Source organism: Strigops habroptila, chromosome 10 (genome assembly GCF_004027225.2).
Source record: "Strigops habroptila isolate Jane chromosome 10, bStrHab1.2.pri, whole genome shotgun sequence".
Classification (NCBI taxonomy): Eukaryota; Metazoa; Chordata; class Aves; order Psittaciformes; family Psittacidae; genus Strigops; species Strigops habroptila.
The window spans coordinates 4,717,370-4,733,753 of NC_046359.1; the positions used below are offsets into that span (position 1 = coordinate 4,717,370).

The 16,384-nt window shown below is 40.4% G+C and overlaps 1 protein-coding gene across 3 annotated transcripts in view; it reads right to left on the reverse strand.

Moving 5' to 3' along the window:
• Window positions 1-16,384, reverse strand: part of MTHFD1L (methylenetetrahydrofolate dehydrogenase (NADP+ dependent) 1 like) — a 157,736-nt gene that overhangs the window by 49,970 nt on the left and 91,382 nt on the right. For all 3 annotated transcript variants that reach the window (XM_030499863.1, XM_030499864.1, XM_030499865.1), the window contains 4 exons: window positions 15,083-15,124; window positions 13,947-14,047; window positions 13,377-13,554; window positions 673-780 (listed from right to left, as the gene is read on the reverse strand). In XM_030499863.1, the coding sequence (XP_030355723.1) occupies window positions 673-780; window positions 13,377-13,554; window positions 13,947-14,047; window positions 15,083-15,124 (429 nt within the window). The remainder of the gene's footprint in view (window positions 1-672; window positions 781-13,376; window positions 13,555-13,946; window positions 14,048-15,082; window positions 15,125-16,384) is intronic.

The following is a 16,384-nucleotide window of genomic DNA, read 5'->3' on the forward strand; positions in this document are numbered from 1 at the left end:
CCATGACACATCGTCCATAGTTTCTATTTTCTGAGAGGAAGGCTCCAGCCACGTTTACATGCAGAAGCTGTTCCATTACAGAAAACACATTCACCTCTCCACATGGTTTCAAAACTGTTTTCAAACTCTAACAAAGCCCATTCCCACATGCTTTAGGAACGGTGATCTATTGCACCTTTTAGCACCTATAACCCATTGAAAATAGTAGGAACGGAAGGAAAACCAAACATTTTGCATGTATTGGGAGCTTTGTTATTAACATGCATAGCTGTGTGCAGATCTTTTTATGTTTGCAAACTAATTTTTTGCAGGTACAGATGAACACTCATGCCAAAACTAGGCAAATTCACTAGCTGCTACTTTTGCAGATGTGCAGTTGTCACATTTAAGGCAGTAATCCAAAATTACCCCTCTGCATAGAAAGTACAGAGTGTCACCAATAATCTGTGAATGATTCCAAACACCTTACATCTCTTGCAGGAGATAGCTTTCAAGGTTAAAACCATTCTATCTAATCTAATCTAAACCAATCCCTACTGACACCATGGGTAAACTCACGCTTGTTAGCAAAGTTTGACTAAACACCCCAATCTGAGAACCTTCTACGCCCTGATGTTTCCTAAGAGTCTTATCCAGCAGACACCTGACTGCATAATTCACTCATGTTCTTACCTGCCGGGTGTAACGATCAACTTGTGACTGTGCAGCAGGAGATAACTCTATATCCTGAGCTCCATACACCTTTTGAGCAATGATCCTTATTTTTTCAACAATAGGAAGCTGCAAAGACAAGGAGACAATACAAAGATGAACATTAGCCAAGAGAAAGTAGGATCTTGTTTGCTAAGTGAGAAATCTGAATCTCTCATTTAAATTGGTCTTTGTTAAACAAGCTTGCTAAAGCATAAAAGCAAGTAAATGGCACAGGTGATCAATATGATATTCAGCAACAGGTACAGGAATTACAACCATCAATTAGAGCCCGCACAATTCGTGCGTTACAGAGTTGACAACATGAGCTTACACTCTTGCCTAAGTGGGGAAGAAAATTACTGCCATGTAGTTTTAAAGATCAAGAGTCAGTGCACACTACAGACACAAAGAAGCAAGCTCCACTGGGTTAACAGGGATCACTAGACAAATAAATTTCATTTCACAATAAAGATAATCTATACAATGAATGGACAAGGCAACGTAGCAGGCAGCCAAGGAAGGTTCCTCTGAGAAGCAAAAGTTGTAGCAGAATTTCTTGCTTCTCCTCACTGCTCCTTTGATCATAGTGGGTTTTTTTATTTTGGTTCTCACCTCCTATCCTTCCTAACATATGTATTTCAAATTGTAGCATTGGTATTGTAAAGCACTTTGGACAGGTAAAAAAAATAAATATGAAAGCATTCTAGGATACACTTTGAAATCACAAGACACTAAGTTCAACCCCTGCCTCCATGAGTATCCACATCCACATCATGTTATTCAGCTCAAACTGAACACATGATCTGTCTTTATGGCTTCTATTTAAAGGTGGATGTAGACTCTCACATTCAAGTCGTTAGAAAACTTTTCACAGATTTCCAGCAGACAGGTTATTTTTGTGATCAGACCAGGCATTTATATTTTTCTGCCTTCATTTGTGTTTATGTAGCATAACAATGCCTTCCTCTTTCTCTCCTTTGGTTTTGAATGACCTTGGAGAGAGCAACTGTCACCCATATAGCCTATTTTAAACAAGCAATCCTCTTTGACTTCTTTCAATAGGAACAGGACAATGAAGGAAGGATCATTCCACTAGTCCAGCTACTTCAGTGCTGACCACAGATGGCCAGAGATGTGTGCAATACTCCAGGGAACATCCCATCAGTAATTGGTACTCTAGCATATTTAATTAACAACACATGTTAATGTCAACACATGTAGAAGTGTTGACCAAAATCTAAAGAGATACCGCTTGGGGAAGAAGACTTGATAATCTAAAGCAATACAAGATGCGCAAGAACTCAAAATAGAAGTATTTCATTTTATTCCAACAAAGGCAAGGAATTGGTTTATGAATAGCAAACTCTATCTGGTGCATTTATAGGAAGTTCCACAGTTAATCACATTTTTGCAATGCCTGTCTAGAAGTAATGGGTTTTCTGCAAAGATACATCAGTTGAAGGACTTGTGTCAGACTGACCTTTTTTGTACTTATGATTGAATTTTAGAAAAATTAAAGTTTAAAGTAGTCTGCCTTTACATTAATAAGGAAATCCAGTAACAGAGACATCGCAAGAAAAGAAGCTTGCCAGGCTTTCAAGTAACTTCAATATAAGACAGTTAAAAGCTAGTAAGGCTCAAATAAAATCCCCCCTCAGACAGGAAGCTTCAAAGTGAGGTTTAAAGATGTTCCACAGGACACTTTCTGCACATACTGACTATACGAGTATTGCACCTCAATTGGGTGGAATGATGTCACATTCCTGACTTCATGCTTTTTAAAGGAATCCAAGCAGTGCAAAAAAATCTAATGAGGATTGGAGATAATGCATTGCAAATATTCTGGATATAATTCCTGGCAGCATTAAGCTGAATGGATATGGATAGTTGTCACAAGATGAAACTTCTCTCAGGTTATTAAATATGTTCATACCCATGGCAGTTTTGAACACAGTGGAAGAAGTGCAAAATATGTCTGTTAACTTGCTTTTTGAGTGCTGTTTGCTTGATGACCAGGACTAACAGCAACAGCAAAGGCAAAAGGAATTCTGCTCTTCATTGTCAGTAAGCTAACATCAAAACTAACAGCATTCTGCTTAAACCTCAGTAAATTCATTGAGATGGAGATGTTCATTTAGATTCAACTTGCATTTGTGTCAAAATATTTCAAACTAATTTGGCAGCAGCATAATAACTACACCCTCAGCTCCCTCCCAGTGACCATAGCCGTAGTTTCCAAACAAAACCCAGCAGAGCTCTGGCTAACATCACAGGAGACTGCTTTAACGACAGTGGTGGCATTCTGCTCCTCCTGGGCTTTGTGCAATACCTTGCATGACTGAGTTGAGCTGGACAGTCAAAGTGTATCCCTACAGATATTTTTTTTAACCAGAATTTCAGATACTTTTCAGACCAGTACCCACACCTCACATTTTGCGAACATAACCTCAGAAGAACCATCAGCAGTTACGCAAGTGTGAATGGCAAACAAAAGTGGTTTTCTGAGATCATCATATATTTTTGCAAGGCAGGCTCATACAAACAGGTGAGACAATGTGCATGGTGTCAGAGGAGAATTTGAGCCTATTTAATCTCCCAACACAGGCAGATGAGTCCTCGCTGAGCCTAATTAGGAGAGAAATCAGCAGGGAGGCACAGATGCTCTATACATATTAAGACAGCCCATGCATGCGCACACTCTTAGACACCCTTCCTTCCTGAAGTTTTGAGGAGTAGGCTCAAGTAGGAGTTTGAGCACTACACCATGCTAATGATCCACCTGTTCCCTAGTATTTAGTAGGATTTTTAAGGGATTATCTATTTAGAATCACAGCTTAACAGCATTTCGAGCTAAAAAGTTTCCTGTATTTCAGTTATCAAGTAATACTGCTGGAAAACTTTATTTTAACTTAACTTAAAGAAATACTTTTGAAAGAAAAGCCACCTCGTACTTTACATGAGAAACAAAAATTCATTTTGCTTGAAAATAACTTAATGGTATTTATTAGAAAAGAAGCTCTAGTAATTCAAGATACTTTTTGCATATATGACATAGCAGAACCTGGATGTTTACAAGACACTTGTAGGAACAATTCTTACTTTTTCTTTCCTGGTCTTTAAAGGCAAGTTTAGCTTTAGGTTTTCAACAAGACTGTTGATTATTCAGCACTTCACTATGGAAAAACTCTCACTGATGGCCACAGGCAGCCACCATATGTAGTAACACTTCACAGTGCTAATTCATATGGAAAAGTGCTTAACTGAAATTGAAGGGGTTGAAAAATAGAGGCATATTGCACAAGTAACTAAATCATTAAGGGATTTTAAGCCAGATTTTTTCTCCAGCTGATACCAGACTCTTCTAAAAAAAACATGTGAGCTACCTATTTGTGCCTTAAACACCTTGGTCAAATATCTGCCAGCAGAAACCACGTATCTTAGACACTCAGAAAAAAGAAGTAATTTCACATCTCACTTTTTTTGCCTGAGAATTTTCTACTATGGCTTAGGATATTCCTGAACCAACTGTTCACTCCCACTTGCAAACAACAGGGCACCCTCAGTTGATGAAACTATCTGCAGGACATCAGTAAAACAGTCCTAATGAAAGAAGGATGAAAAGTCTCATTCGAATGGTGAGCGTCAATGCATTTGTATGAACAGCAACTTGGTTCCACAGCACCTGTGCTATCTGGACAGCTATGGTGATAATGGTATTTAAAAAATGTGCAGTATCAAAAGCATGAAAGATTTATGCTCCGCAATAAAAGCTCTTCCTCTTCTCATTTCCCTTATGAAAGGTTGTGAATGTTACACAACCAAGGACATTTAGGTGGAGAACAGGTGATAGATACAAAATAGGCAGTATGGATTTAGACAAAAACTGACTCCTGTGCAACTATGTATTAATACTTACGCTGAAGAAATTATGGCAGCTTCAGAGAATTTACAAATTCAATTTTAGCTTCTCAAAAACACGATAGCATGAAACGCTCTACGTATATTTATACTGAATATGAGAAGGTACTACAGGGCCACAGTATAAATATTTGCTGACAAGTAGCTTTAATGTTTCTCAGAAACAACCAATCTCCCCAGCCCTGCCAGAGACAATGTGCATTTCTGTAATCTCACACATTCAGAGCTACCAAAGCCATATGTTTATTCTGAGGCAAACACACATGCTTGTTGAGGCTGCCAAGCACCCACACCATAAACAGGATTAACTCCTTGGCTAAAGCATAACAAATGCTACACCATAACTGCACAAACTGATTTCACAAAACCAGTATCTGTGTAGCTGTACATTTCATTACTTAATAGAGAACAATTAAACTTAGAATCAGCGCTGATAGAGAAGAGGCTGTCATTCCCAAGACTAAATTGATTATCCAAGAGGAAATCACACTAGTGTTGTCACCCAGCCACACTGCTATTTTCACCAGCCATTCCACTTGCAAGACATGATGTTGTTAGTGAAAACTGATGCTGTTTATTATACAATTTTCTTTCTTGAAATACTATCAAAAGCAAGGTTTTAACCAAAACTTAATTTAATAAGGGTTTAACTTCTGCTACCCTTTCCTCACATTTCCTTCACTCTTCATCTCTTGCTTCAGCTATAATGTGAAGGACTGCAGATTACAATTTTTCCATGTGGCGCTTGATGAGGATTTCCATGGACAGCAGACCAGCTTCAAGAAACTGTTCTTCATCCTCCCTTCCTCTGCTGCTCACATTCACCCATGTGCCAGTGCAACTGAGAGGGCAGCACCGCTGTTTGTGCAGCTGCACATACCAGAGAAAGTGATCAAGGCTAAAACATAACCCAGGTTAAAAAAACCCTATTGTAACCCAGATCAGTTCACACATCCAGTTTACCATAAAGATAAAGCCAGGATAAAGCAGAGAGACGGAGATGGCTTAAATGCTGTATCTACAGAAAGAATTACTCAAACTGTTCAAAACTGATCACTGAAATGTACCAGCAGAAACAGTGAGTTGGACAGGGACACGTGGCTTGGGCTGGGATTCCTAAAATCAGTCTTGTTGCCAGAAGTCAGAATCGTGTGAAACGAAACATGAAGATTACCCAGAACCTGCCTTGGGACTGTGTTTAGGATTCCCATCTTTTGCATCCTAATCTGGACATCTGATTTTAAGCTGTTTGGCTACTGGAGAAAGGAGTTAATATTTTTAACTCCCCATAGCCAATCCCTGAGACTGCTTAAAACAACCTGTTTCTTTCCTCCTTCCTTTCTTCTGCTTTTAAAAGTTTCCCCTGACTTCCTCAACCAAAACAGAGTCCAACAGAAAACATCTCTGAAAAGCCAGAGTCAACAGCTAAGCCACACTATTATGAGAAGCACTGGTGTTAGCTAGCTTAAATTGAATACCTTAAGTGAATGCCTGTCAGTGCAGCACTGTCTGAAAGGATCTCTTTAGGATGTTATAGAACATAAATATTTAAAACTATTTATTCTCTGAGAAAACTTAAGATTCTGCTGAAAAAACATGCATTTATCCAGAAAATATACAAAAGCACTATTAACTTGTAAAATTATTACGTTTACTATTTCAAGCTCTTTAAACATTTACATTAGTCTCACTGCCTATTTTTAACTATGAGATCACCAGTTTAATTATGAAGTCACAACCTCTGGATTTATTGCTATTGTTAAACTAAGCTGCTTGTTTTAAGTGAAATTCTTAAAATAGTCCAAAATTGAAGGCACTGGGTTTTTTTTTTATTTTTAATTTTAACTTACGCATTCATTGCAAGCAATAAAAAAGAATCGCTGGTTGGCTAAGTGAAACAGTATGCAGACATCACTCATTCCTCTTCCTGGGAAGGCTGCCAAGTGAAAACATATGATGGCTGAAGGTGCTGTGGGGGTGACAGAGTGCAGTGCAAAAACAATAGCTGAGCCTGCACATTCAAATTCCTACTTCTAGTTTCTACCCTGGATAAAATAAAATCATATTTATTGAAGTATCTGTGTATTCTGGTTACAGAAGATCTGTGGCTGACAAAAGGATTTCCAAGTCTTCAGCACTCCCCTTTCTCTGTTGGCACAGGACAAGATATTGCTTTTTTTAAAAAAGCATATTCAGTCAAGTTAAACAGTTTGTGAATCAACACCTAAGCCTGTGGCCTTAGAGATTTATTTTCCATTTCCCCAACTTTGAAACCCCAGCTGTGACTAAGAAAATTGCTTCATGCAAAGAGTAGGAAAATAGTGAAAACAAACACAGAAGTGCAGTGCTGTCAAGAGCCTACAGCCTCAAAAAATAGGGATGGAGTGGAAGAAAGATATCTTCCAACACCCAATTCAGAGGAAGAAGTGTCCAGAATCCACCAAAATCTCTTTGATGGGAATGGGAGGAGAGGCTGGTACAGCCCTGTGGAATTCCTCTTCAATTTGTCTTCACTGCTAGATGGCTTACTAGCGGTAGGGTGGGGGGAAATAGCTTAAAAACTAGCATACCCAGGAGGGCAGCACAGTCTGCATTTTCAGATGAGAAATTATCTCCATCATTTATTAGGAAAAGTTTCAGTAAGGAGCATATATAATTTTATTTATTCCTAGTCCAATAGTGCTTAAGGACCTTCCACTGAGTCCATACACGATTGAACTCTACACTATATAAAGAATGACACAGAAGTTATTTGCCTCCTAGGCAAAAGAACAGAGCTATGTTAGGCTGATGTGACAGCAGACACACAATGGATAACTTTCATGGCTTAGCGGCCATGGTGTTGCTGGAGGAAACAGAAAATACCCCTAATATCTCTGACAGCACCCGCATTCAGTCACAGTGGGATTGAAATGGTGACCAGTTTGGTGACCAAACTGTGGACTAATGCTCCAGATCTGCCCAGGTTATTCTTATAGCTGACAAAGAGAGGTGCCATACTTGACCTTGTGCTCTCCAACAGGGAGGGGCTGGTGGGGAATGTGACGCTCCAAGGCAGCCTTGGTGTCCTTGGCTGCAGTGAATATGAGATGGTGGAGTTTAAGATCCTCAGGGCAGTGAGAAGGGCACGCAGCAAGCTCACTGCCCTGGACTTCAAGAGAGCAGACTCCGGCCTCTTCAAGAACCTGCTCAATAAGGTTCCATGGGATAAAGCCCTAAGGGGCCAAAGAATGCTGGTTGATAGTCAAGGATCGCCTGCTCCAAGCTCAGGAGCACTGTGTCCCAACAGAAGGCAATGGGGCAAGAAGTCCAGGTGGCCTTCTATGATGGGGCTACAGAACTGATGGATAGTGGCAAAGCAGTTGACATCATCTACCTGGACTTGTGCAAAGCGTTCAACACTGTCTCACACGACATCCTTGTCTCTAAATTGGAGGGACATCAATTTGATGGATGGAACCTCAGTGGATAAAGAATTGGCTGGATGGCTGCACGCAGAGAGCTGTGGTCAACGGCTCAATGTCCAATTGGAGACCAGTAACGAGTGGCATCCCTCAGGGATTCGGTGTTGGGACCAATCTTGTTCAGCATCTTTGTCAGCAACATGGACAGTGGGATTGAGTGCGCCCTCAGCAAGGTTGCCAATGACACTACAATGTGTGGTTCGGTCGATATGCTGGAGGGAAGTGACGCCATCCAGAGGGACCTTGACACGCTTGAGAGGTGGGCCAATGCCAACCTCATGAAGTTCAACTAAGCCAAGTGCAAGTTCCTCCACCTCGGTCAGGGCAATCCCGGGCACAGCTACAGGTTGGGCGGAGAAGAGATTCAGAGCAGCCCTGCAGAGAAGGACTTGGGGGTGTTGGCTGATGAGAAACTTAACATGAGCCGGCAGTGTGCGCTCATAGCCCAGAAAGCCAACTGTATCCTGGGCTGCATCAAAAGAAGTGTGATCAAAGGAAGTGATCCTGCCCCTCTACTCTGCTCTGGTGAGACCTCACTTGGAGTATTGTGTACAGTTCTGGTGTCCTCAACATAAAAAGGACATGGAGCTGTTGGAGCAAGTCCAGAGGAGGGCCATGAGGATGATAAAGGGGCTGGAGCACCTCCCGTATGAAGACAGGCTGAGAAAGTTGGGGCTGTTCAGTCTGGAGAAGAGAAGGCTGCGTGGAGACCTCATAACAGCCTTCCAGTATCTGAAAGGGTCCTACAAGGATGCTGGAGAGGGACTCTTCATCAGGGACTGTAGCGATAGGACAAGGGGTAATGGGTTCAAACTGAAACAGGGGAAGTTTAGGTTGGATATAAGGAAGAAGTTCTTTACTCTGAGGGTGATGAGGCATTGAAACAAGTTGCCCAAGGAAGTTGTGAATGCTCCATCGCTGGCAGGGTTCTAGGCCAGGCTGGACAGAGCCTTGGGCGACATCATGATCTAGTGTGAGGTGTCCCTGCCCATGGCAGGGGGGTTGGAACTAGATGATCTTAAGGTTCTTTCCAACCCTAACCATTCTATGATTATGCTCCCAGGAGGGGAAGAAAAACACCAGTGCTGAGGCTGCTAACTGCCTGAATGCCTCCCTGAGAAGTGCTGCTACTCAACCTCATTCCCACTGGATGGCTCCAAGCTGAGAACGCTCTCCTTCGTTCTGCAGTCTGGCCAGGCAATTCACAGCACTCAGCCAAAATAATCGTGCAATAAACTTCCACAGTACAACCTGGAAATTTTTTCATTTGTCATCACGTTACCTAAAGGCAGAGCACTGGAAAAAATAGGTGTCATCTGACAAACTTGGAAGACTGGAACAACGCCTTCTCTTCTCCTTTTTGTGACCTTTACATGCTTCAATTTAGTTTACCAATGCTGCATAAATCAGGTTATTTGAGGATTTTCTGTTGGGTTTTATCTGTCAGGTTACCATCTCAGTCTCTTAATGGAAGAATACTAACTCATTGACTGGCCAGATACGCTAATCCTGCCTCATGCCATATGCCTGTCCTTCTATCTCCTGGAGTGTTAGTACACTGCACTCCAGCTGTCTTGCGGGAAGGAGCAATGCACCTCTTATAAACCTAATGCCTGCCTTCATTCAGACCTGTGTTTCCTCCCCCAGGTTAAGGGGGGCTGTTGTAAGTCAAGGGAGAGTTCACCACAGGAAAAAAGAGGAGAGCAGGATAGTGCAAGAAGGCAGATTCCTCAACAATCATGCATCAGCGAGGAATATAGCTTCCCCCCTGCCAAGTAGAGGCACTGAAGCCAGATAAATTTGGGAATGGGATGTGTATGTTTCCATCCATTTCTATCCTCCCGCTAGTTATCTAAACTTACTTTTAATGGGTCAGTCAACTTTGTTTTGAATAATAGCTTTCTGCTGCAACTTAAACACCTATACTTCAATAAAAGTGAACCCAGAAGGGAAGTCAATAGTGATAAGAGAGTTGATATTTTGATATTTTCCTTATGTAGCAAGAACATATATTAAAAAAAAAAAAAAACCAACACAACACCCCCCCCCATAAAAAACCACACTCCCCCCCCCCGATTGTTTCATAGAGTTCAGGAGGACTTTAAACCAAACCCATCCTTCAAACACAGAAGAAAAATTCTCCGTAAGAAACGAATTCAACAGTAAAGTCAGAGGTTAGTGTGCAGCATGGGCAAAAATCCATATTAAAACCACACGCTACTATAGTATTTGTTACAATTACTGCCAATAATGAGGGATGGAACTATGTCCTTTCGCTTACATCCCCTCTAGGCACAATGACAGGGAGAAATCATTTGTCTGAATCCCATCTTACTACCTCTACTCTTTCTTAATTTTCTGTTACCCCTAGCTATTATTCAAAATAAAGTTGACTTATCCTGTTAATCGTAGTTACCCCTTTGAACAGAAGATATCAGTCCTCTAAACTGCTACGTCAAAAAAATCCTATTACAACCTTAATTAATATCTGGACAGGCTCATTTGGAAGAGGTGTCTTTCCTCCACGTCTCTCTGAGCTCAGTGACCAAATGGCCTATCATACTGTACCAGCAACAGCATTGCTGTTTCACTCTGCTACTGCTTCAGTCCCCATCCTTTGCATGCTAAGAATGAAACAGAAGCCTGAACTTTACACTTCACTTGGTTTTTTGGCCTGAATTTATTTCTTTTACAGTATTTTTAAATCCTTTCAACATATTTTTGAGGCTTATAATACTTGTGTTAAGTTACAGGATATTAAGTTGATGTAAAGATGTGATTTATTGGCTTTGTGCTTAAGATCATGCTGCTTATGCAACACAGCACAGAACAATGTGTCTGGGAAAGACATTAAAGTAGAAATCAATCTCATTTTCTTCCTTCATACAGGCAGACTCCACCCTTACCAATCCTTTCTACTCATTCATACCACAAGACTGTAACCTACATGGAATATTGTAACACCAGAGCTTAAATATGATACTCATCAAATGATAATGTACTATCTCTGTAATGTAAGTGTCCTATAGGGAAAACTATTACACTTATTTCTGAAAAACTATTTTTTTTTGTTTCCATTTTATTACGCAAAACCCAAAAAATGATACCCTCTTTTTCCAGAGTATCTGATTAGAGACAAACTCAGAAAGGCAGATACATTGTCCATTTTTTGGCTGTAAAAATGTTCTGTGGGCAAAATGCCTCGAATAGATGCTGCAGCACTCAAATTCCCAAGGTATTTTCATCTATTCTGTGAAGGCAGTAGTTAATACCAGTAGGAGTTGGTTGAATTACTGACATTTGGGAAAACAATGTGGGAGGTGGAAAGAAGAAATAAAATGGGTGCAACAGATATGGGGTACATATCAGGGAGGAGAGTGAAAGACAACATAGGGCATATCTACCTCAGGCTGAACTTTTTACTGGAGAGAATCAAAACAGGAACTTTCAGCCATTTAAAAGAATGAAGTTGGGGTTCTGCTGTTATAAAATAGCATTCAAACATTTTCTAAAGAAACTTAAGTAGCACTATCGACTGGGCAACAGGATCTGAAATTTGACAAGGGCTTCTTTGGTGCCAGAGAAGTCTATTTTGCCGCCCAAATTTTAACCCACCTACATTTGGACAGTCAGAAAGGTCCTGAGAAATCATTTGTATAACCTTCTTGGCAATATATCCCTCCAAATGTTCTGCCTGGATGGCGGTACTCCAGCACAGTACTTTCAGGGGCCTGAGCAGCCCTTCCTTGCAAGCTGTTGCTCTTGACAGTTCACACTGCTGAGCTGTTACCTTGCAGACAGACAACTGCAATAACATAGTCTCCAAGTCTTCAATCTCAGAATTGAAACTTGGACCACAATATCCTTTGTTAGGTTATCTGACTAAGGCTAAGCAAACTAAACACCAAGCCCAAGCAAGGATCAGAGGAACAATGATAGGTGGAGGAACCCCAGTAATGTAATCAGTGGAAAAACCTAATCAGTGAAAATAAGAGCACACTGAATTGCCTGTTTCCTAAAAGCATACAAGGGGGACGATGATACCATTGTCCTTGGTGTGAAATGCACCAAGGTGAGTCAATGGAGAAACTCATCAGAAAACTTTGCAAATGAAAGGGTGTGATTGGCTACAGAAGCATAGGACTTGTTACAGGATGTGGGAAAAAGCATTTTACACATAAGTGTAAAACTTACGACGGAATTTTTGAACGGGATTGTGGGAATGTGTAAAGATTGTTAGGGCATGTTTAGTCAAAGGACCAAAGATGGGGAAAGAGCATAATCAAGATGGATTGAAGAAGAAGTAGAGCAGGAAAAAATAGAGGGAGAAAGGGAAGATGGGGTCAGTCGTGTGTAAAGGTGTCTGGTCAGCAGCTTCTCTGACTGAGGTCTGTGCCTGAGGACTACAGCCTGTCCTCTAATCTCATTAAATCTGATTTCTACCTTCTGTGTGGGTGTGCTCTCTACTCTAGATGTGTATGGTAAAGAGCAGGAGGAGAGGTCTGAGTGCCAGCAGCTGGAGTGAGCTGTGAACCTCAGCGGACCCTGGTGCCAGCAACTGGAGCAGGACAGGGGTACTGCGGGCTGCTCCTGAAGAGACTGAGGATCTAAGACTAACAGCAGCAGTGACCCATATATTGTGCGTGCTATATTGGGCTGGTAAACTCCAATCCTGACCGGCAGGAGAGAAGGAACAGGACTGGGCAATCTATGTTCTTCATGTTCATCTGAGGGCTGTGGGTGTGTAAGTGGGTGCTGGTAAATGCAGTGCTTTCTCTCTGCATTGACCTGTCTGTCTGAGCAGACATGTAGCATGAGTGTGTACATGCTACCTTCTCATATAGAGATTGAATGCTTCAGGGAGCCACAACTTGGTGCAATAGCCATCACAGTGAGACAGTAACTATATTTCATTTTAGGTGATTCTCAGGACAAATATCATGTCTGTGAGATCTTTGTAGAGAAGTCTCCCATAATAATTTGTGAATGTTCCACCTACAGACATACTTTTATGTTAAACAAGAAAGTATCAGAATCATCATTCAATGCACTAAATAACCAGCATTACCAGCAAGTATCCTGCTCCTCTGATTAGATAAGCCACAGATTGTTTTGTTCTTTCCAGCTTTTGTGATTTTAAGCCAAGTCAAGCCCCTTTCCAAGTATGTTAGCTTTGTTGCAATGTTCTTGTTTTAACTCTAACACTGATGCAGCATGCATTTATTAAAACAAAACAAAAACCAACCAAAAAAACCCCAACCAACCAACCAACCCTTCAGAAAACCAAATAAACCCTCTCACCTGCAAGCTGTAGAGATACTTGAAACTGGTTTTCTGCCTGGCTGCCTTTTCCACAGCTTGAGCTAATTTTACTGCTCCTCTACCACCAGCTGACCAGTGATTGCAGGGTACAGCATCAAATGCTCCAGACTGCTTTGCAATCTTACATACGAGATCAACCTCAGCAGCAGAGTCAGTTCTGCCAACCAAACAGTTCCATCTCATTATTTTGTTTAATTAGTTCTCTTTTATAACGTTATATACTTTGCCTTATTCCACAATCAGCAGTTGAAAAGCAAGTCTACATAGAAACTGTGCCATATACATAATGCATTTATATATAGCATATGTATATGTTATAGGCAATTAACATGTAAGATTACTAGTTCTATAACAGTATATACTTTTTTAATGGTTTTAAAACCTTAAGAACAAGCCAAGGATTTAAAGATCTTTATATTCATGATGAAAAAAGCAAATTCTTTAATAGCTTGTTTTCTCCATGCCAAAACTGATTATAATAAAAATCAAGAACAGTGTGAAATTTTAACTGTGGATTTACTCACAAGAGTAATGAAAGATTAGACTTACTTGAAGACGTTTAGAGCGACCACAACAGGAACTCCAAAGAGCTGAGCAATTTGAATCTGTTTTTGTAGATTACAGCAGCCATCAGCTGCCAGCTGGAGATTCTGTGCATTTAAATAAAAATTAATCGAAATTGTAAGATACATCAAGTCTTCTCCAGCCAAAGAATTTTCCACAAATTAAACTGAACATAAACAGTGCTGATCATGACAGTTGCAGGCAAGTAAAATGCTTCCATACAAAAATATCTTGGCACTTACTAATTTTCATTTCAATCAATAAGCAACAGACATATTTAAGTAACTAAGCAATGCCCAAAATTTGTACGTGAATGCATTGCTGTCTTCTGGGACAGAAGACGACAGTGCAGCTGATGACTGGTTGCCTGTCACAATTGTGAAAGGGCTGTTAGTCTCCTGAATGTTAGTCTCTAGATGTGCTAGATGCAGTCTAATCTATATATACATATATATCCCAGATAAAAGCATATGACTGGATTTCTGTATTTAATCTTTTACCTCACATTCTGTAGGCCTTGTCTTAATTGCAACAACACATATATCCTTAGTCTGATAAAACCAAAAGACCAGAATTTGTCTACAGTGAACAGACAAGAAAACAAACCTCCAGAATCCACTCTTGTTTGAAGAGTGACATCAAACACCAAATGTGAAGCACAGAGAGATTAAACCTATTGTTTAATGAACAGGCTAAGCTATAATTAATTTCAGAGAGTGTTTTTGACCTCTGTACCACTCTGCTCTTGTGCTTCCTTAAATGACACTATGATGGACTGAGGAGCTGATCAGCCTGAAAATTTAGTGGTTCTGGAAAAACTACTGGAAAAAACTTATTTTTCAGCTAGCTCAGTTACCTAGTACAATCTACCATGCAGTCACACTCATAGCACACACAAGAGGGATAACACTAAGTGGATGCGGGAAGATGAGATGGCTTACTTGTTGGCAATGCCTGCTAAAGGTGTTCACTGATTGTCAGCATTAGAGCATACTATTGTTAAACATGACGGTGCACAGCATCCAGCCAGCAGAACAAGAAATTCTGATTCTCCATACACCACATTTGTTTGTCCCTTTAAACAAAACCTTCTCCTAAAGTTTTATAATAGCTTTTCTTACCTCTTCTGTGTATTCTTTCTTCAAGGGGGCACCAGCAGTTACCTGGAACAATAAACAATCGACGTCATCACAGATTGACACTTGTCATAATCCTAATTGGTCAAAAGTTCACTTTTGCTTACTTTCTATACTGCCAGTCAGCACATAACATTGCATGCAACATCACAGCTCAACTGCAGCTTCTGTTTTATTCCAAGTAACACCAATACCTGGAGAAAAGCAACACTTCCTATTGTATTTGAATAGCAAGATACAGGTAGTAATTCAGCAACTAGCTGTAAAAGATTTCTTACAGGTGAGGTAATTGGATCCCGTGCTTAACAATGCACCAGCAGCTCAAAGACAATGGACAACAACCTCCAACAGCTGGCTGAAGGAGTTAACAGTTACACAACTGCCTAGAAGAGGAACATCATCTTTGGGTGTCCTGTAATTACTGCCCATGACAAGGAGCTCAATGCAAATAATTTACTTTGCTGGAAAGCATAAAGGTACACAGAAAAAGAGTACCACCAGGGTACTACTCCGAATCTCCAAGGACCACAACACATTGATCCCAGGAACTGGGCTTAGTCACTTTGGTTTTGGTCCATTTTATAGCTAATCTCCCAGTAAAAATATCTGGTACTCTACATGCCTCTATGATACATTATGTAAACAAATGAAAGCTTTATACTTCTGAAGACACAGATCAGACAGAAATAGAAACAGTTATTAAGACATATTTAAGTCCTATTTTTGCTAGATTTAATGATACACACATGACAATACACCTGCCCTGGTAGGCATGGAGGAATATCAATAAAAATAAAGAAAACTTGCATTAGAAGTGGACTGAAAATGTAGGAAGTTATATAGCTATGTCAAACTGAAAGACTGAAAAAGGATAACTCAGCTTTAGTGCTAAGAAATGATTAGCTGTAAGGGAGACCATGCATTCCAAAATTTTGTGGCTGTGGAAAAAGCTCTGGTATTTTCATCCAGTGAGACCCTTTCCCTGGTAGCATCACCTCTTGCATGCTGTTGGACAGATAAAAGTGTGTCTGTCTGCTTGGCTGGTAGAGTATGATCTGATTGTGTGACTGAGGAGTACTTCTACAATCCGTAATCTGTACAAGTCTCTTCATGGCTTAAATAGCAAAACCCAATATACTGGTGACTTTTGGTACACTGGGAAAACACTTGCAAAATTTTATCAGTTACCTCAGTATCTCTGAGGGAATTAAACTGAGCAGATTAAAAGGACAGAATGGATTCCCATTATTGCAGTGAAACAAATCACAAAACCTTCCCTAAGAATGT